Consider the following 21,690-nt stretch of genomic DNA (forward strand, 5'->3'; position numbering starts at 1 on the left):
CACTGGGAAGAGGAGAGGATAAAGGCAGGCAGAACAGTGGGGTAATAATTGTAATCACTGAGGTGAGAGAAAATGAGGGTTTGAAAGAAAGAGGCAGTGTGAAGGGATCACATTCAGGATACATTTCAAGGCAGAACTGATAGCATTTGCAGAATCTTTGGATATGGAGTGTGAGAAGGTGAGCAGTCAGGAACAGCACCTGGTATGGTAACCTGAGCAACTGGTGCATGGTAGGAAAAGAAGTTTGGCAAGCAGTGACAGCCATCAGGGTTGTAGGGCTGTGTCTACCTTGAAATGCAATTTGATGGCATCTGTCAGAGTGGACTTAGGTGTCTGTGGGAAGGTCTGGGTAAAGTTAGAGGGTCATCTACTGGGTGCTAGTAGCTCGTACCTGTAATCCTAGCTACTCAGAAGGCTGAGATCTGAGGACCATAGGTTGAGCCACCTTGGGCAAGTCCTTGAGACTCTTATTTCCAATTAATCATCAAAAAGCCAGAAGTCATCATGTAGCTCAATGGTAGAGTGCTTGCCCAGACCCTGAGTTTAAGCCCTAGTAACATGTGCATGTGGATGAACACACACAGACGCATACAAAGACACACACACACACACATACACACACAGACTCAGGGTCATTAGTGTGCAGAACTTGAAGCTGGTAGAGTGAATGAGATCATCAGAGACTATGTGTCAACAAAGAAGAGAAGCAACAGGAGTTTGAGAGGGAGCAACCTGATGAGGAGATGAGGTAAGTTTCAGTGAAGAGTTTAGGCTTTGAGGTTGATTTTGTCTTTGGGATGATCTTTCCATTTCTCATTTCCCTGCGGTCCTCAGACCCCATTCCTTTCATTTTTCTCATCTCAGATAACATTACTCTAATTCTCTGAATAGTTGCTGTCTGTCCCCATATCCTTGGCCTTGACTGGCAGCATCAGCACCACTTCATACCTCAAAAAAATGGCAAATGGCTGTGCCAGATACTGTGACTCATTAATCCTAACTACTCAGGAGGCTGAGATCTGAGAATCACAGTTCAAAGCCAGTTGTGACAGGAAAGTCCATGAGAGTCTTTTCTCCAATTAATCCTCCCCCCCCCCAAAAAAAAAGTTGCAAGTGGAGCTGTCGATCAAGGGTACAGCACCAGACTTGAGCAAAAGAAGCTCAGGGATGGTGCCCAGGGCCTGAGTTCAAGCCCCAAGACAAGCATTAAAAAAAAAAAGGTAAATGGCCAATATCCATCTGCAAGTGAGAACTTCCGGGAGCAGAGCTCAGCAGGTTGTGTCTTGCCCTTGTGTTTTGATGCACACTGAAGCTGGGAAGCCACTGCTTTTCAGGAAGGAGCTGATGGACTAAGAGGACAGAGGAGGCATGCATTATTATCTGTCTCTGGGTCAACTATGTAAAATCAAAGAAATAAATAGATTTTTAAGCTCAGCCTGTGGACCACTGTTGAGATGTCTTCACAGAGATGGACAGGGAAGTTTCTTCAACGCAACAAATTATAACAAGATGCCACTACCCAGCCTGTCCTTTTCAATAGGTTCTATTGATAACTACTCTGTGTTAGAAAACTCTCTGACACCAATTACCGAAAAGCTTTTTAGTATTTTAGTGGACAATCCAAAATCTCTAGCAACCAGAACTTCTTTTGTTTCAACATGGCTGACCTATCAGTCAGTTTTAAAGGATGCCCACAGCACATACAGTAACGATGAAGGTAGAACATTCACAGAATTGTGAATTTTTATTCATAAAACATCTTAAATTTATTTTAGCCATTTAAATAATAGAGTTTAATGTATATTTAGTCAAGCATTACTGGAGTGAAGGCTTAAGGAGATTAGAAATAAATGAATCCAATTAAAGAACATGTCTCTGAGATTTGATATGTCATAGGTATGAATGAACTGTTTGCACAACAACTGTAAAGAAACCATTAATGATTAATGATCTAAAGGAGGTTTAATCAGGAATCAATATTATAGGATATCTTTAAAAATATTTAATTTAAACAAATGATTTGTGTATCAGAAAGCATTGAATCACACTATTGGTTTTGTGGGGTCTTTTCCTGGGGAGTTCAAAGTCTGAGGTTCTACATCTATATGATTTACGGAAATGCCAGCAGATTTGCATTGGGCAGAAAAGGATTGAGCCTCAAACTGTGTCCTGATATTTGGCTTTGTGAGGTCTCCCCACAGAATATGGGGAACTTGAGTACATTGTGGTCTTCGTGATTGGGTCAGTTTTACCAACGTGGTGTGAAGATGGTTTATTTTTGGTTGTAGCTGTTTCTTTTTTGGTTCTGAAATTGGTCTGGAACTAAACAACAACTACAAAAGATGTACCCTTTTTACCCATTCTGCCAGGAGATAGTTTTAGGGTTTAAGAATCAGCTTTGCTGTGGATTTGAATAACCAGATGAGAAAGTTGTTCTTGTGAGAACAGTCTTAGGCACAGCTAAGGTGTGAGGTTGATGACATGTGCCACTGCTTCTCAGAAGACCTGGAAGAGTTCAGATGGACCACACATTGGAAAGGCATCAGCTTAATAAATAGCCATGAATTGCCTAGTATGAGGGATGGACAGGTGGGTAGATAGATGGGAAAGAAGCGCAGATGTGGAAAAGAGAGGCCAGAAGAATGCATGCATGTTATTGACTCTTTGTTGAAGTGTTTTAAAAAGCAACAAAAGTGGACTAATATGAATATTACTTTTTCTTTGTTTATATTTGAGACCTTGCCAGAAGAGATCCATATCAGGGGTTCATGTTGTGGAAGAAGAGAACGTTGTTGCTGTTTTGGTTTTGTTTCATTTGTTTTCCAGTTCTAGGGCTTGAACTCAGGGCCTGAGCACTGTCCCTGAGCTTTTTGCTCAAAGTTTGTACTCTACAACTTGAACCACAGCTTCACTTCTGGCTTTGTAGTTGTACATTGGAGATAAGACTCTCATATTTTCCTACCCCAGTTGGCTTTGAACCATGATCCTCAGATCTCAGCTTCATGAGTAGTAGTACAGATGTGAGCCACCAGCATCAGCAAATGTTGATTTTTTTAAAAATGTATTCCTGTTTTGAAACAGGCAATACAATCTCTCTCTCTCTCTCTCTCTCTCTCTCTCTCTCTCTCTCTTTCTCTCTCTCTCTCTCTCTCTCTCTCTCTCTCTCTCTCTCTCTCTCTTTCTCTCTCTTAGACCAGGACTTCAACTCTGGGCTTAGTGATCTTACTCAGTTTGCTTGCTCAGGGCTGGTGTTCTACCATTTATTTAAGCCAAGCCTCCATTGTGTTGCTGGTTAATTCAAGGTGGTATCCTAAATCTTTCCTACTTCCAAAGAAAAGAAAAGTAAAAATAAAAGAACAGAAAAGTAATGAATCAATAGAGTTTAGATCTTAAGCCTAACAGACTCACAAATATATTTATAACATTAATAATAAACTATACAATAAATTTTTTTTTGGGTCCGGTCATGGGGCCTGAACTCTGGGCCTGGGCGCTGTCCCTCAGCTCTTCAGCTCAAGGCTAGTGCTCTACCACTTGAGCCACAGCGCCACTTCCAGCTTTTTTCTTTTTGCTTATGTGGTGCTGAGGAATTGAACCGAGGGCCTCAGGCATGCAAGGCAAGAGCTCTACCTCTGAGCCAACTTCCCAGCCCTAGAATAATTTTTTCTTAAGCATAAACATTAACTTTCTAGTCAGGTACAGTGTAATGCACATGTGCAGTCTTGGAACTTAGAAGATTGAGAGAGGGAGATTTTTGAAGCCAGAGAATTTGAGGCCAGCCTGGTAGACATAGCAAGACCCTATATCTCAAAGAAAAAATAATCCTATGCTTGTTTCAGCAGCACATATACTAAAATTACAATGATACAGAGAAGATTATCATAACCACTGCCCAAGGATGACAGGCAAATTCATGAAGTATTTCAAAAAGCCTCCTTAGAACAACAAAACAGCTTCTTAGGATTTACTTTATTTGAACACTGATAAATGTGTTATTTTAGCTTACACAAATCTAACTTGTTTTAAGAAACCATGTGAAAGAAAACTTTTCCCTTTGAACTGTGCTAATAACTTAAGTTGTACTCTTCAAAAAAGTGAATCTGAAGTCACATAGTTCATAAGAAAACCTTCCCAGAAAGATAATTCTGTAAGAACAGAAGGGTAGAAAATAGATCAAGAAGTGGAATATGCTGCTACTGGGAAAGTTTGTGGACATTTGGACATGTAAACATTATAAAGGGTGTTCCAGAGAAGTTGAACCCGTGAGAAGATAAATTTAGCAGTGCTTTTTCTTTTGTATTTACCCTAAAAATAAAAAGAAAGAGGTTGGGGAGCCATTTTAATATGAGGTGAGAGTTCCTGAAATTGGCCTCAATTAGTATGTTTTCTAATAAAGTTATTTTTTGGTAACAAAAGTCATACATGTTTACTAAAGGAAAACCTAAGATATTGAAGTGAAGAGAGGAAGAAAACAGATTTTAAATTTATATCCCAGACATCTGCATTTAACATTTTAGTTCATAGCTTCTTGTTGCACCTATTACATGTTAACTTAAAAAGAGCAAAAAATTCACTCAATTATAGTATTTTTCATAAAATTGGAGTAAAAATATCCAATGACTGCATAACATTTTTATCAAATAGATTTACTACAATTTTGCAATTTATTTACTTCTTATTTCATTATTTCTAATGGTAAGAAATTATACTGCTAAGCAACTTAATATAAATGTAGATATTCACCTTTGATTATGACCTTACAATTCTAGAAGTAAAATTACTTGATTTACAAACATGGAGATTTAGACTCTTGATAAATATTACTGCTTACTCTTCAGAGTACTATTCTTCTCTCTCTCTCTCTCTCTCTCTCTCTCTCTCTCTCTCCTTTCTTTCCTTTATGTATGTCAAGTTTTATTTTCATAGAATTGGGAAAACTATATAGATAAGAGTATCTTACAGTTTATAGTTTTACAGAAAAATAAATACACCTGCATTTAGTTTCTTTATCGTATAGCCACACTTTCATATATTGGCCTAAAAAAGAATTCCTGTTTATAAGAAAAACAAATCTAATCAGGAATATAGTATATAGATGAGTACAAAGTGGAACACATAGAAAGCAGACAGAATAACTAAGTACCAAAAGCTTAGGAACAAAGTGTAACTCAGTCAGGTAATTGAGGGAGGGATGCTTCTGTGTGTAACAGCCTCTTTATGCAACACCACACTGAGAAAACAGAGCCTGGTAAACCATGCAGATTCAAACATCACTGTATCTTATCCTGCTCCAGGGGCATGCAACCCAAATGGTAAAGGCACACTCATTTATTTCCAATGATCTCATTACCTTTCGTCATAAAAATACTCTTTACTGGTAGGATGTGGTAGCACGTATCTTTAATCCTACCTATTTGAAAAGCAATGCTAGGATAATTAAGATCTGAGGCTAGCCTCAGGGAAATTCAGGAGAACTTTATCTGAAAAATAACTTTAAAAAATGCTTGGGGTGTGGCTCCTAATAGAGCACTAAGAAACTCGGGACTTGAGGTTTGAACTGAAACCTAGTATTGTCAAAAAGGGGACAAAAAGACTCCAGCCCCCAATCCCCTCCACAGGCAAAAAAAACGACACCCTGTTAATATAAAAGCAAAAATGGTCATTTCTCAATTGCTTTAATTCCTATAGGTTATTACTTGTAAGGTGAAAACTCTTAAAAACCATTTCTCAACAACTTGTACATGTTTACCTCCTTTTATTTTGCTGATGGAGATATCTGTATTCACTACTGATTTGTGGAATGTATTTCTCTTTAGAGTCAAAGCACTATTTCTCCTCCCTCTGCCAATAAAATTACAATAGTTCCAAGGTCCGTGGTTGGGGATGAAATTAACTTCAGTATTCTAGTTTACATGATATCAGGTATGCAGTGCCAAAATTATTATCTGATAAAATAAGTTTATTTTATTAGTGTGCATATCATTGAAACAGGAAAATATTGCTTATTTGATTTAGTATTTCACAGAATTTCTGAATGTTCATTATTAATTAGAATCTGGAAATTACATGAAAAATCTCATGTAAATTCAGCTTAGAGGATATTTCTTCCTAATTCAAATAGAACTAGGCTTTATTTATACAGAAATCAGGGATCAAGGTACAAGGCCAGTTGGGGCATAACAGTTCACAAAACTTGCCAGGAGTTGGTGGCTCATGCTTTCTAATCCTAGCTTCTCAGGAAGCTAAGATTTGAGGATCACAGTTCAAAGCCAGACCTGGCAGGAAAGACTCCTATCATCACTAAACTATTCAGAAAAAGCTAGAAGTGGTGCTGTGGATCAATTGCTAGAATGTTAGCCTTGAGCAAAAGAAGTTCAGGACAGTACCTAGATCCCAAGTTCAAGCCCCAGGAACAGCAAAACAAACAAAAAAAAAAATTGATCACAAAACTTCATCTTAACCAATGGCTGAGTGCAATGGTGGGTACCTTTTATCCAAGCTACAGGGAAAGTACAATGGTTGGATACATGCCTGTCATCCTAGCTAGCAATAAAAAGAATCACATATAAGACAACTACAATCCAGATGGGCTCAGGCATGTAGTGAGACCATATCTTGAAAATAATCAGTGCCAAAAAGGGACTGTTGGAATGACTCAATGGGTGAAGTACCTGCTTAGCAAGTATGTGGCCCTGCGTTCAGATCCTAGTATTGCCAAAACAGAAGTTGTATGGAAAGCTTAATTTTCAGTCATTTGGATTGACATGAGTCGGTGTTTATTGCAATGAACATTATTTTTATTACTCACTTACAAGGGAACTGTTCCATGTGAAATATTGTCTTAGACAATAAAAGAAAGCTATCATATAAGAAGGAATTTGGAGGTGGTGGTGAAGTTTCCACACTCGCCATATTGTGAGACAAAATAGTAGACGTGCTATGTGATTAGTAGAGTATGGACAGAACCCAAAAGAAAAGCAAAGAGAAATCACTGTGGCCATGCAGGGGAAGGAAAAAAGTGATCTACTTAGCTATATTTCACCTGTTTTATGTTTTTTTCCGTTATAAAGATGAATGATTATACCATATCATATTACAGATGGGTATATAAATATATACATATATATATATATATATGTATATATATATATATATATATATTAGTGCCTTATGTTCTGGTTATTGTTTGCATATTGTTCCCTCTTGATCTCAAGATGCAGTAATAAACTTCATGTCCAAACCATTCATTGCTCTTGAGGTGACATCTGAACCACCGAGCAATAAATGAAACTTTCAAAATAGAGGAGAAAGATGGTTTCTAGGCAAAGGCATTCTTTATGCAAAGTCAAAGACTGTGGGAGAACAACTCTTAGAAATGAACACAAATCCACTTATTAGAATGAGATTGTTCCATTTCGGAGGGTAGATTAGCCTAATTTTCCAGCAGATTGCTTTAGTGTGTGAGCTCCACACAGTATGGAGTTCTCCTTCTCATCTTTCTGCCTGGCTCCATGGGAGCCTGAAATTGAAGCATAAAACAGGTCTCTCTGCTGCTGAGGTTTACCCAGTGACTAGGCAGTCACTCTGCCAGAATATAAAGAAGGTCATGCACTTGATGTAACAGTGACTTTAGAATCCAATTAAAAAGTTTAGTGTAAGGCCCAGTCATTCCCGATTAATCGGATCACAGTTTAATGCAATCCTCTGCTTATTTCAATCAGTGCCCTTGGAGCCAAATCAGTTTTGTGTTTTGGTTTCCATGTTTTGCCTGCATAATTTGATTACCTTTAGCTCAATTCAGGAATCTGGAAGCATCTTTTAAGAATTGTCACATAGCATCCCGTCAACCAAGAAGCTCCCAACAAAAGCAAAAATGCATCTGTCTAAAATGCAAGTGGGAAAAAGTGTGTGAGGCTTGAACTGGGGCTTGAACTTGGCCTGGGTGTTGGCCCTGAGCTCTTTTGGGCAAGGCATGGGCTCTACCATTCAGCCACAGCTCCACTTGAGGTTTTCTGGTGGTTTATTAACCATGAGTCTCACAAACTTCCCTGTCTGGGCTAATTTTGAGCTTTGATCCTCTAATCTCAGCCTCCTGAGCAGCTAGTATTATAGGCATGAGCCACCAGCATGCTAAAGTATGGTTTTGAGAAGAAAAATTGTTACAAAGAATCTTGACTTAACTTGAACTATCAAAATAGTATTGATTGAATCATTGTACATTTATTCCAACTCACCTAAAGTTGCATATGTTAGTATAGCTATCAGCATTAAGACTATTCAAGGTGGAGGGGCTGGGAAGGTGGCTCAGTGGTAGAGTGCTTGCCTTGCATCCCTGAGGCCCTGGGTTCAATTCCTCAGCACCACATAAGCAAAAAGAAAAAAGCCGGAAGTGGTACTGTGGCTCAAGTGGTAGAGCGCTAGCCTTGAGCTGAAGAGCTGAGGGACAGCGCCCAGGCCCAGAGTTCAGGCCCCACGACCGGACCAAAAAAAAAAAAAAAGACTATTCAAGGTGGAATATAGGGATAATAATGCAAATTTCTCTGAAGCTAAGGGTAGCATCTGGTGGTGAAGAACCTTTCAGTTAGCTCTGGCTGGTATCAGCCTGAGTTTTTCTTATAACAAGTAGCTTTGACCTCATGAGTGGTTGTGGCATGATGCACAATGGTTTCATTCTTTTTCTATTGGTATTTGAGTTATTCCAAATATGTACATGAATATTATAAAGTTTAAAATAGACTCTGGTGGTTTATTCTGCAAATTGAGTGATTTCTGAATGTCCATAATGGAATAAGAGGATTACTTTGGCCTATGCAAATATGGGTGAGACTAGCAAGCTCCCCAGTCTTAGAAATGCAAAATTACCCATGTCACATTGCTTTCAGCACTGAGCTACCTAAGGTGTCTGTAGCTTTTGTGCACATCCTTAAAAGGAGAGAAAGCCAAATGTAGATTGTTCTCACTACTATTTTGAAGAGGATCGTGTATGCCACAGTTGCTCTTTCACTGTATCAATTGTGTCTGGGAAACAGCCCGCACTGCCCTTAATGAGATCAGCTGTGGCACTCCAAACTGAGGCTAGGTAGCACTTCCCAAGGAAGTGCCGTGTCCTTTGTCTATAAATCAGTTATGTTTTCTACAGTATTCTTGTTACATAACTTTATCTTTTCTGAGTTTCCTATTAGAGAATTTTAATTTCCTTCCTTCCTTCCTTGTCCTTGCTTCCTTGCTTCCTTCCTTCCTTCTTCCCTTCTTTCCCTGTCTTTTTCCCTCTCTTTCTCTCTCCTTTCTCCCTCTATTCCTTTTTCCCCTTTCTCCCTCTCTCTCGCTCTTTATCCACATAGCTAGGGCCTATTTTTCTCTCTCTAAAGTTCAAATTCTGTCAACTAATTTTTTTAATTTTCTCCCACTTCATGGGGGAAACATGAAATAAATGGCTTCGCTAAGCATATGGGAAACTCTGAGGGCATGTGTGATGTCAGAATACACTTCCAAATGTCAGGGTGAGCAGTAGGGCAAGGCTCTTCTGTGTGCTTGAGTTTGGAGATGGACACACAATTGGTAAATGTGATTTCCAGCAACTTCTACAAATGAAAAGCTCCATTTCATAGAATTCTAAAAGTAAAACAAATGCTTTGTTCTTTGTGCATCTGTATTTGGAGCTGCTCTCGGCAGCACATCAACCACACTTGAAATCTAAGTGGGCACATATATGTATATGTATGTATATATATAATGCTTTTCATATTAATATATCTTTAGAGCTGTTGGGGTTTTGAACAGTGAAACAGGAAGACCTCTCAGAGTGATTGCATTTCTCTAAAGGTCCTCACTTGAAAACTTAGCAATAAAGAACTTTTTTTGATAAACATTTTGACCATGCTGCAGTAGATTTTTTTTTTTTTTTTTTTTTTTTGCCATTCCTGGGGCTTGAACTCAGGGCCTGGGCACTGTCCTTGGGTCTTTCAGGGCTCAAGGCTAGTGCTCTACTACTTGAGCCACAGCACCACTTCTGGCTTTTTCTGTTTATGTGGTACTTAGGAATCGAACCTGGGGCTTCATGCATGCTACTAGACAAACACTCTACCATTGCACTGTTAGGTTTTTAAAGAGAGGTTGCCGAGTAAGAACCATACCAGTGGTATGCAGGTAAGGGTTAAGTTTATTCATCGTTCTGGCTGGCACCAGGCCATGTTGCCAACTCCATGGAGTGCCACTCCATGTGGCTGGGAAAGGCCTGGGAAAGAGGGCGTCTGGCCCTGGGCTAGGCCTTATCTAGGTAGGGGCGGTGAAAGGTGTGGCCACATAGAATCCAGATGTGACCTCAGCGGATGCAGATGTGACCTCTTCCAGGTGTGCCAGTTGTCTAGGTAATGCAGGTATTGGGTGGAGACTTTGCTGCGAAGAGGGTGGAGTCTGCTCACCATCCAGGAGCAGACCTTACATAAACCACATTGCCAGCTCTGCAGTATATATATATATATTTTTGGGGGGGGGGTGGAGGGGATAGCTGTCCCTCAGCTCTTAAGCTCAAGGCTAGCACTCTACCATTTGAGCCACAGCACCACTTCCAGTTTTCTGGTGGTTAATTGGAGATAAGAGTCTCAGGGACTTTTCCCAAATGGGCTGGCTTTGAACCTCGATCCTCAGATCTCAGCTTCCTTAGTAGCTAGGATTACAGGCATGAGCCACTGGTGCCCAGCTCTGCAGTAGATTTGAAAAATAATATAGTAAACTTGGTAGTAAATTTGGAGTGAAAGGTCAAGTAATACAGCACAGAGAGGTATTTATGATGTGCTAAAAAGTGTTACAGAGTTTGGAAGTTAAGAGATAATATGGCTATTGAGAATTCACTGTGTTCTAGGTACTGTGCTATGGGTTTTTCATACACTATTTAGTCTTAATCTTATCATGTCCCCGGGATAAGATAAGCCTCATATGGGCTGTTAGACAGTCAGGCAGAGGCTGCTGTACCCTTGATCTACCTAACTTCTGCAAAAATTTGATAGAATATGTGTGTGTGTGTGTGTGTGTGTGTGTGTGTGTGTGTGTGTACGGTGTGGGTGAGCACGCAAGTATATATGTATATTTATACTGACCCTGGTTGCCGCCCCTGAGCTTTTTTGTGCTCAAGGTTAGTGTTCTACCATTCTACCACTTTGAGCCTCTGCTCCACTTGCTGTTTTTTTCCTGTTGTAATTTTTTCAGCAATTTTTTCTTATTATCAGGGTTATGTATAGAGGGGTTAGTTACATAAATAAGGTAATAAGTACATTTCTTGTCAAATTTGTTACCCCTTCCCTCATTTTTTTCTCCTGCTTTCCCTTCCCCCCAGTCCCCCAGCCATCCCTCCCACAAGTTGTACAGATCATTTCCAACACATTGTCTTGTGTATATTGCTATTGCATTGGTTTTCCACTTGTCCTTCTGTTGTTCCTTTTCTGTTCCCTAATTCAAATAAACGTATATACAATACCAAAATCAATTACAGTGATAACAGGGTATATACCATAGAGGGAAAAACATACAAATAAAAAAATCACATAGTTTATTACAAACAACAACAAAGAAAATATTGTTTGAGGAGCACCAAATTGTTACTATTTTAATCTTAATTTAATCTTAATTGTTACTATTTTAATTTTAATTCATCAACTCTGCTTACATTTAACAGTGTTTCCATGTGCATATGTAGAATTTTAAATCTGATACTGGGTTTAAAATATTATTTAGACTTATTTGATTTGTAGTTTTGTTGTTGTTGGGAAATACACAAAAACTTTAGAAAGGCTTAAAAAAAAATTTCTTTCCATAAAAAAACTGCAAGAGCTGGGTGCTAGTGGCTCATGCCTGTAATCCTAGCTACTCAAGAGGCTACGATCTGAGGATCACTGTTCAAAGCCAGCCCGGGCAGGAAAGTCCATGAGATTCTTATCTCCAATAAACCACTAGCGCCAGAAGTGGCACTGTGGCTCAAGCGGTAGATTGTGCGCCTTGAGCTGAAGAGTGTAGGGACAGGCCCAGGCCTAGAGTTCAAGCCCCACGACTGACAAAAAAAAACAAAAAAAACAAAAAAACAAATATTTATGGGGGTACACTGTGATATTTTAATGCATGCTTTAACACGTGTTTAACACATGATGCCTACTGATTGAATGATAGTAATAAGGACTTAAAAAAAATCTCTATCATTTCTTCCCCCTACCTTCCCTTTGGCACTATTGGGGTTTGAACTCAAGGCTTTAAACTTGCTGCACAAGTGTTCTACCATTTGAGCTACTTTCTTGGTTTATTCTTGTACTTTAACCTTCATAGCTGGAATTATAGATTCATGTTCTCATGCTTGCTTTATTGATTGAGTTGAGGTATCACTGCCCACTCGTTGCCCCCGACTGACTTTGAATTTCAATCTTCCCTTTTCCACTTCCCAAATAGCTAGGGTGACAAGTATAAGCCACAGTGCCAGGAGCACTTGAAATCCTAGTACTTCATAAAGTATCATTTATTAAAGGGTCTGTATATTCTCAAATGCATGTTTCTGTGTCTTTGTGGAAAATTATTTTATGTCTTTCAATTTTAATTGCAGAAGTTCTTCACTTCCTTGTTTAAACTTATTTTTTTAAATATCAATTGAGAATGGGATTGCTTTCCCTAGATTTCTGTTCTTACCAAGTTCATTATTTTTGTGTAAAAAATGCTACTAATTTTGGTATGTTGATTTTGTTTTATCAGTTTTTTCAATGTTTTGGTGGAGTCTTGAAGCTTTTCTCTATATAGTATCAGGTGCTCTGAAATAGGAATAATTGTGGTCTTTTCCCCTTATTATTTTTGTAATCTTTTATTTCTTTCTCTGATTGCTTTTGCTAATATATCCAGTACTATGTCAACTCTGAGTGTGAAAGTGAACATCCTTGCCTTATTCTAGATCTTAGAAGAAATGCTTTCAGCCTTCTTCCCATCCTTATCATGCTGGTTGTGGGTTTATCATACGTTTTCTTGGGATATGTCCTTTCTATACTGAATTAAGAATATTGATCCCAGGCTGGGAAGGTGGCTCAGAGGTAGAGTGCTTGCCTTGCATGCACAAGGCCCTGGGTTTGATTCCTCAGCACCACATAACCAGAAAAACCCAGAAGTGCCACTGTGGCTCAAGTGGTAGGACACTAGCCTTGAGCTGAAGAGCTGAGGGACAGTGCCCATGCCCAGAGTTCAGGCCCCATGACCGACAAAAAACTCTGCTCCCCAAATATACCAGCATCAAATACAGTGAAAACAGGGGTTATACTGTGGGGGAGGGACATACAAATCAACAACAAATCACTTGATACCTTATAAATACGTTAGAAACAATAGCAAGAAAGAAAAAACCACTTGTGGACAGAAGGGAACCTTACTGCATTGTTGGTGGGAGTGTAAGCTTGTTCAACCACTTTGGAAAGTAGTATGGAGGTTCCTCAAAAGACTCCATATAGAGCTCCCCTATGACCCAGCAATCCCACTTTTGGGCATTTACCCAAATGTTCACAAACAAGACCACATTAAAGCTACCAGCACGACTACGTTTATTGCAGCCTTATTTACCATAGCTAAGATATGGAGCCAACCCAGATGCCCCTCAGTAGATGAATGGATCAAGAAAATGTGGTATATATACACAATGGAATTCTATGCCTCCATCAGAAAGAATGACATTGCCCCATTTGTTAGGAAATGGAAAGACTTGGAAAAAATTATATAGTTTTCCCTTACTTGCAATAACTAGTATATGTCTGAGTCAAGCAGAAAAAGGGCAGATAAGTTGATGTTAGGGAAATGAACCCTAAGATATGTATTCCAATGTTTTTTTCTTTCATGAAATTGTTTCTAACACATTTATAAGATTATTTCTTTGTTGCTTTGTATGTCCCTCCCCCATGGTATAACCCCTGCTTTCACTGTATTTGATGTTGTTATAATTTGTGGAGGGGAAGGGAAAAAACAAATCATTTAAATAGGGATACAAGTGGACCCATTGCAACAGTGAGATGTACAAGTCGTTATGTCGAAAATGAACTTTACAACTTTGGTAGAAGGGGGAGGGTTGGGTGGGAGGGCCGGGGGGAGGGGAGGATGGGTTGGGAAGGGGAAACAGGAGGAGGCTACAATGCTTGATAAGAAATTTACTCATTATCTTGTAACCCTTCCGTACAGTATTTTCACAATAAAAAAAGAAAAAGCCATTTGTGTCCTTATCTTGGGGTTCACTTTGCTTAACATCATCTCATCTGACTTTTTTGCTTGTCTCAGACCTATACTAGTTATTGCAAATAAGGGAGACCATGGGACTTACATTTCTTTGCAACTGGCTTAGTTCACTTAATATGGGTTTTTCCCCCCCAAATCTTTCCATTTCCTAATAAATGGGGCAATGCCATTCTTTCTGAGGGAGGCATAGAATTCCATTGTGTATATATACCACATTTTCTTGATCCATTCATCTACTGAGATAGGGATACAGGTTGATCCATTGCAACAATTAGATGTTCAAGACGAAATGTTGAAAAATTAACTTTACAATTTAGGTGAGGGGGGGGATATAGTCATGGTAGTCATGGAGATGGGAGGGAAGGGATGGTAGGGGAAAAACAAAGGAGGAAGCAACAATGCTTGATAAGAAATGTACTCATTGCCTTGCTCCTGTGATTTTAATAACCCCTCTGTACAGTATTTTCACAATAAAAAACTTATTAAAATTGATGGTAGTATAATGTTTAATTTTACCTAGTTGTTTTGCTGCATCAATTGAAGAAATAAATGATCATATGATTTTTTTCCTTCATTCTGTGGGTGTGATACATTACACTAGTGATTTACATGTGTTGAGCTATCCCATTCCATCATTGTATATCTCTTTTTGATGTGCAATTGGATTGGATTTGCTAATGTTTTCCTGAGAATTTTATAACGTGTTTGTCAGGAATATTGGTCTGTAGTTACATGCAAGCAAGTGTTTGCACATATCCTTATCTGGTTTTGGTATTATGATAATGTTAGCTTCATAGTATGAGTATGGAGCAGATTAGTTTTCCTTGGAAATACCTTTCAATAGCTGAGATGCATACCTTCTTGAATCTGAAAGTGCAAGAGAAAAATGAATCTTTGCTTACTTAATTCCTTGGCTGAGATTTTGCATTAGGAATGATATTACAAAGTTATTTGGCCACATTTACTTGGATGAATGATTTTTGGTGTTTGTGTATGTCCTGTCAGATGGGAGCTTCTGCTTGCCAGTGGTTAGAAATGGATTTGACACAAAAGATGGCCAATGGCAAAGGCTCTAACCTGTGTCAAAGTCTAGTTTGCTTGGTCTACTATTATCAAATGGAAGATGTGAGTGAGAATGCACAGTTCATAACATTTCTTTTCCTACTGGAAAAGGCTATTGTACAGCAAATTACTTGACCTTATCAGGGAAAACAATCCTTAGTTGCATCCTTGTTATCTACTTCCTCTTCCATCTCTGGTAATCTATGCAGTGATCCTTGAAATATAATAAAAGAGCTCTTGATTCTTGTCTTTTAGGAGCTTAGAATCCATGGGGAAAGACATAATCACTTAAAAAATAGCGTTAGAGAAGGAAAAAACACCTCCATAGTTTCTAGTCACTTCCCTCAGGAACCAGACCTCATCTTCTTCATGAGGAATAAGAGACTTAAGTCTTTTGTGTATCAATGTCTCCTTAGCCTCCAGGGGATAGCCTCATACAGAAGAGATCAACTCATACTCATCAAGTATAAATTGGGTGAATGATGTTAATGGTCAGTGAGGAAAGGCATCCTGGAGACAAGTGGGAGCTGAGCTGGTTCTTTATAAGAGTAATTGTATAGGTGTGTATTCATGGAGGGAGAAAGTTTAAAAAGTATAAGGTCAGCTTGGGAGAATATTATTTGGATTTCCTATTACATTTGTGAGTTTGTAGGAAAAATGGGTGGGAGCCACATTATGGATGGAAGACCTTGAATTTCTGACAGAAGGGTATGGTCATCTGAGGTGTCCTCGGAAGGTGGTTAGAACAGTTCAGCAGACTGTGACACAATCAGACTTTGTGAGCCTGGAAGATAACATGCATGTCTTCCTTCTAAATTTTTGCTACTTTTGTGTGAGGCGAACATGATAACCACTACACTATGGAAACCCCTCTAAATTTTTGCTACTTTTGTGGCTAAAACTGCTGCTTGGAAGGTTGGGGGGGTGTAGGGACGGGGATTATGTCCATGAGCAGGACCATGGCTGTCATCTTATGCCCTTAAATATCTCATGCAAGACTTTTGTAATGGTTTTCCTAACATAAGCTCTTTATCCCTTCCAACCCATACCCTGCAGTTATTATATAGACTTATTTGTTTTTTACTTCTTCCCAATACATTATAACTTGTAGAGCAGGGATTATAGATGTCTAACTTATTCTCACATCTCCACACAGTACACAGACAAAGTGCTCAATAAATAAGTCTGGTGGTAAAGTGTACCCTGATGAGCTATAGAAAAGGTTTTTATACTGGTTATGCTTATAATTATATTTTAACTATATATAAGCTTGGTTATGCTATTTAGCCAGCTATAAGAATGTCTCTAAAGGGGCTGGGAAGGTGGCTCAGTGGTTAGAGCGCTTGCCTTGCATGCCTGAGGCCCTGGGTTCGATTCCTCAGCACCACATAAGCAAAAAGCAAAAAGCCAGAAGTGGAGCTATGGCTCAAGTAGTAGAGCACTAGCCTTGAGCTGAAGAGCTGAGGGACAGCGCCCAGGCCCAGAGTTCAGGCCTCACGACCAGACCCAAAAAAAACAAAGAATGTCTCTAAGGTTTACCAAAATCGCTGATCTTGGAATGGCTGATAGAAGAATTCTTGGCAATAACTAGGAAGCATGAGTTGTCTGTTGGGTTCTCCTCATCTAAGAAATCTTTAGAGCAAAAGCTCAAAGGAACTGAATTAAAGGTTTCTATTTATTACTTGAAAAGAAAATTAAAATACAGACTGCTTTGTGACTTAGCATATAACTTGGTTTGGGGATGTGTGGCAGTTACATTCACACACATCAGCTAAAATGTTACACTTTCCAGTTGTTCTGGAAATGGCTTACATGGCTAATATTTGCTTGCATCCCCTTCCACATATGGATGGCTGTCATTCCAGAATAAAGCATGAGTCTCTTTCTTGCAGTGGATAATGAAGGGCTTTGTCCTCCCACCCCACAGAGACACAGAATACAAAGGGCTGCAGCTCTCTCTGGATCAGATCTCAGCCTCCAAACCAGCCTTCTCCTATGCCAGCAGCGCCACACCCACCATGGCTGACAGCAGGAAGGGGACTAAGGCAAGGCTCTCCAGCTCCAAGTCAAAATCCAGGACATCTCCATACCCTCAGGTAAATGCTTTGACTTTCTAAAATCTTGCTTTTGTGTGTGTGCAACACTGAGTTTGATCTTGGAGTTGAAGAAATATTAAAACTATTTGGAATTAATCATCTGGCTTTAATAGAGTCGATACATTTATAAATCTGGAAGGGTTTCCAAACTATCTTCTCTGATTCCTTGAAAAGGGTAGGGCTAGTAAAAAATTTAAAATGATTTTTGTGGCTTACTGCTTTTATATAAAGGTCATGAGAGTCTGGATGTCAAAACCACAACTTCTTTGCTATTTCAAGGGTATTGATCCTAGTTTTGTTCCACGTACAATGATAAAAAGAAAGATACAACCAACATCCCAAAATATAGAAAATAAGAGCTTGATACAGAAAAATAAATTGACCAGAAACTAAGAAAGAAGAAAGCTAAGAGGTGGAGGCAAAGAATGAAGGTTGTTTTCGCTATGAACTTTGAGCATGGATTGAATATTTGTGTGTGGGAATCAGACAGGAAGGACCTTCTAGAAGGCAAGCTTTCTATTCTCATCTTTGTAAGGTAGTGAGATGAGACCAAAGGAGAGTTTCTAGTAACATTGCAAGACACAAAGCAAAGTCCTGGGGTCTTAGAGGGAAAAATGTTATCATTCTGATTCATCATAGATATAGAAACTAGACTGAGTAAAGGTATGTGTCTATTTGCTCTGGCCTTAAGGAAGTTGGATATGAGTGTGGATTTCCCATTGCTGCTCCCCGCCCCCCAGTCCGAGGCTTAAACTCTGGGCCTGGCACTAACCTGGAGCTTCTTTTACTCAAGGCTAGCATTCTACCACTTGAACCACAGCCTTACTTCTGGGCTTTTTCTGAATGCTTTATTGGAGATAAGAGTCTCACAGACTTTCCTGCTGGGGCTGGCTTCTAATTGTGATCCTCAGATCTCAGCCACTTGAGTAGCTAGGATTCCAGCATGTACCACAGGTGCTAGGCTCAATTGCTAGCATCTTGTGGTAACCTCTCCTCCATTCCTTTTCTGTAAGAGTGCCATGTCAAACTGCCTGAAATACATGGGGATAAGCCCGGAGATGATTCCAAGGATGGTAGTATACTAAACTAGTTTCTCAACCATTTACTTACTCAAGTGATTTCCCTACTTGTCAGAGGAATTTTTTGTTGATACCTGCAAGTGTTTATTATTTGAAGAAATGTTCATTGACCTGATGGTACACATGCATACAAAATAACTGCCAACGTATCTTAGCAAGTTGGTATACAAAGTTGAGAAGACCATTATCCCTATCTCCAAGAGACTTATGTCACATGGTTTGAACTCTTTCTCTGACAACAAGATTCCTTTACTTCAGTGAGAGGAAGGAGAATAAATATACAAAATCTACATATTTTTCAGTGCACAACTTCTATTAGGAGTACTGAGAACTTTATATATTATATTAGTTACTTTTTCTTGTTCTTGTTGTTGGTTGTTGGACTTGAACTCTGGGTCTGGGTGCTGTCCCTGAGCTCTCCACTTCAAGGCTAGCACTTTACCACTTGAGCCACAATGCCACTTCTGGTTTTCTGGTGGTTTATTGGAGATAAAGAGTCTCATAGACTTTCCTGCCTGGGCTGGCTTTGAACCGGGATCCTCAAAACCCAGCCTCCTGAGTAGCTAGGATTACAGGCATGAACCACCGGTGCCCTGCTGTATGTACTTTTAAATTACTGTTTTAAATTACTTTTAATAATACTTAAAAATGTGGTGACACAGAGACAACTTAAGGGAGGAAAGATTTATTTATCATACAGTTTCAGAGGTGTCAGTTCATCCTGGTGGAGAAGGTGTTCCAGAGCAAGCTTAGCGTCATTGTGGACAGAAAAGAAAGGAAGGCAGAGGAAGAGGTTGGGGACCAGATTACTCCAAGGATCTACCCCCTGGGATCTACTTCCCTTAGTTAGGTTCCACCTTCAAAGTTTCTAGAATTTTCCAAAATACTGCCAACAGCTGGGCCCATAGATCAGTGTTGGACAGACATATAAAAGAATTTAAATTAGGAAATAAGAAGTTAACAAGAGATTTGTGTTTGTCCCTTGTTATAAAAAAAATTAAGCATTTTGGCACATCTTTGTTTTGGGTATCTAAATCCTCATTCTATACTTTCTTTCATGCTTTTGTCTCAACATCCAAAATTTCTATTTTTTCACTTTAACAGTAGATGTTTATTTAAAATATATGTATTTCTGTACCAGTCCTGAGGCTTGAACTCAGAGCCTGGGCACTGTACCTGATCTGTTTTGTTCTCTAGTGCTCTATCACTTGAGCCGCAGGTCTACTTCCAATGATTTGGAAGTTTATTGGAGATAAGAGTCCCACAGACTTTCCTTCCTCTGGCTAACTTTGAACTGTGATCCTCAGATCTCAGCCTCATGAGTCGCTAGGGTTACAGGTGTGAGCCACCAGCTCCTGGCATCATTTAAAAATATTTTAACTAATCATTGTGTTGAATAGTTAAAACATATGTTATATAGTTAAAAAACCTACAAACTGAGACGTAGAAAAATCCTCCTTTATCCATTATTCTCTTTTTTTTTATTATTGGTTATGGGGCTTGAACTCTGGGCCTGGGCACTGTCCCTGAGCTCTTCAGCTCAAGGCTAGCACTCTACCACTTGGGCCACAACACCACTTACAGCTTTTTGGTGATTAGTTGGAGATAAGAGTCTCATGGATGTTCCTGCCCTGGCTGGCTTTGAACCGTGATTCTCAGATCTCAGCCTCATGAGTAGCTAGGATTACAGTCGTGAGCCACCGGCACCCAGCTTTACATTTTACTTTTTAGAATAATGTTCCACAATGTATAAAAATTACATACATGCAGATATGTAAATTCATGTAGGATTTCTCTTGATGTTTGTACATCCATTCTTTTGTTTACTATTTGCATAAACACAGTCCTTAGAATTTTGGTTATGTTTCCCATTTGAAGCACCATAGTCATAAATTAAATTTACCAAACATTTATATGCCTACGAAAGGTGATTTTCAAACTGTATTTACTTTAGATAATCATCCTGCTAGATGACCATTGACGGAATTCATCCTCTGTGGGCTGCTAACATACAGATGGAACACACATCTTTTGCTTTCAAAGAGCCACTGGTTTCGGCAGATAAATGAACAGACATTTGCAATGAGTTGTCATGATGTAAGGGTGTTTTCTCCATGGACAAAGGCTGACATTCAGGGCAAACTCAGCATGATTTCTGCTGGAAGAAAACTACGGAGAAATTCCTCTATCTTGTGTTCTAGCCCCTCAGAAATTTTAAAGAAAAACGACTAGCTTCTCAAAAAAGTACTTGGGGGCTGGGAAGGTGGCTCAATGGTAGAGTGCTTGCCTTGCGTGCATGAGGCCCTGGGTTCGATTCCTTAGCACCATATAAGCAGAAAAAGGCAGAAATGGCGCTTGGCTCAAGTGGTAGGGTACTAGCTTTGAGCTGAAGAGCTGAGAGACAGCACCCAGGACTAGAGTTCAAGCCCCATGACTGAAAAAAATAATTGGTCCAAAGTATTCCTCTAACATTAATGGATAACTAACTTTACATTTTTTTTTAGAACTGTTAGTGATTTATTTTTATTTATTTATTTATATTTTTTTAAATACTAAGTTATTTTATTGTGAAAATACCATACAGAGTGGTTATAATTACATGAGCAAGGTAATGAGTGCATTTCTTATCAAGCATTGTTGCCTCCTCCTTTGTTTCTCCTTACGCATCCCTGCCCTCTCCTCCCATCTCCACCCCCCCTCCACCCCCCCCCCCCCAGTGATTTATTTTTTAGAGATGGTTTAGACTCTATTTCAATAAATACTTTTTTTGTAATACTAGGATTTGAGCTAGGCTTTATGCTTGCTAGGCAGACCATTCTGTTGCTTATGCTATGCCTACAGCCTCTTGTACTTTGGTTATTGTTGAATAGCATCTTGCTTTTTATGAAGGTTGGCCTGGACCTCACTTCTCCTTTCTATACTTCCTTTTGTAGCCAGATGATAGGCGCATAGCATCACACTCAGGGTTTTGTTTTTGTTTTGAGATGGAGTCTCAGACTATTTTTCCAAGGCTGGCCTGGAACTAAGATTCTCCTCCCAGTTTTAGCCACCCCACATACCTGGATGACACGCATGCACCACTGTACCCCATAGATGACATAGGGTCTCATGAGCTCTTTGCCTTTGCCCACCTCAAACCATGATCTTTCCAGTCTGTACTCTCAAGTAGCTAGGATTACAGGTAGGAACCACTAATGTGTAGCAATAAATAT

General features: G+C 39.3%; 1 protein-coding gene and 1 non-coding gene across 2 annotated transcripts in view; both read left to right on the forward strand.

Moving 5' to 3' along the window:
- Sim1 (SIM bHLH transcription factor 1) overlaps positions 1-21,690 on the forward strand; it is an 81,815-nt gene that overhangs the window by 31,551 nt on the left and 28,574 nt on the right. Inside the window, exon 10 of the mRNA XM_042679627.1 lies at positions 17,231-17,399. Within this exon, the coding sequence (XP_042535561.1) occupies positions 17,231-17,399 (169 nt within the window). The remainder of the gene's footprint in view (positions 1-17,230; positions 17,400-21,690) is intronic.
- LOC122107809 lies at positions 3,827-3,933 on the forward strand. Its single transcript, XR_006147418.1, has one exon. It is a non-coding gene; the product is annotated as a U6 spliceosomal RNA (small nuclear RNA).

This window comes from Dipodomys spectabilis, unplaced genomic scaffold (assembly GCF_019054845.1).
Source record: "Dipodomys spectabilis isolate Male_0828 unplaced genomic scaffold, ASM1905484v1 ptg000053l, whole genome shotgun sequence".
NCBI lineage: Eukaryota > Metazoa > Chordata > Mammalia > Rodentia > Heteromyidae > Dipodomys > Dipodomys spectabilis.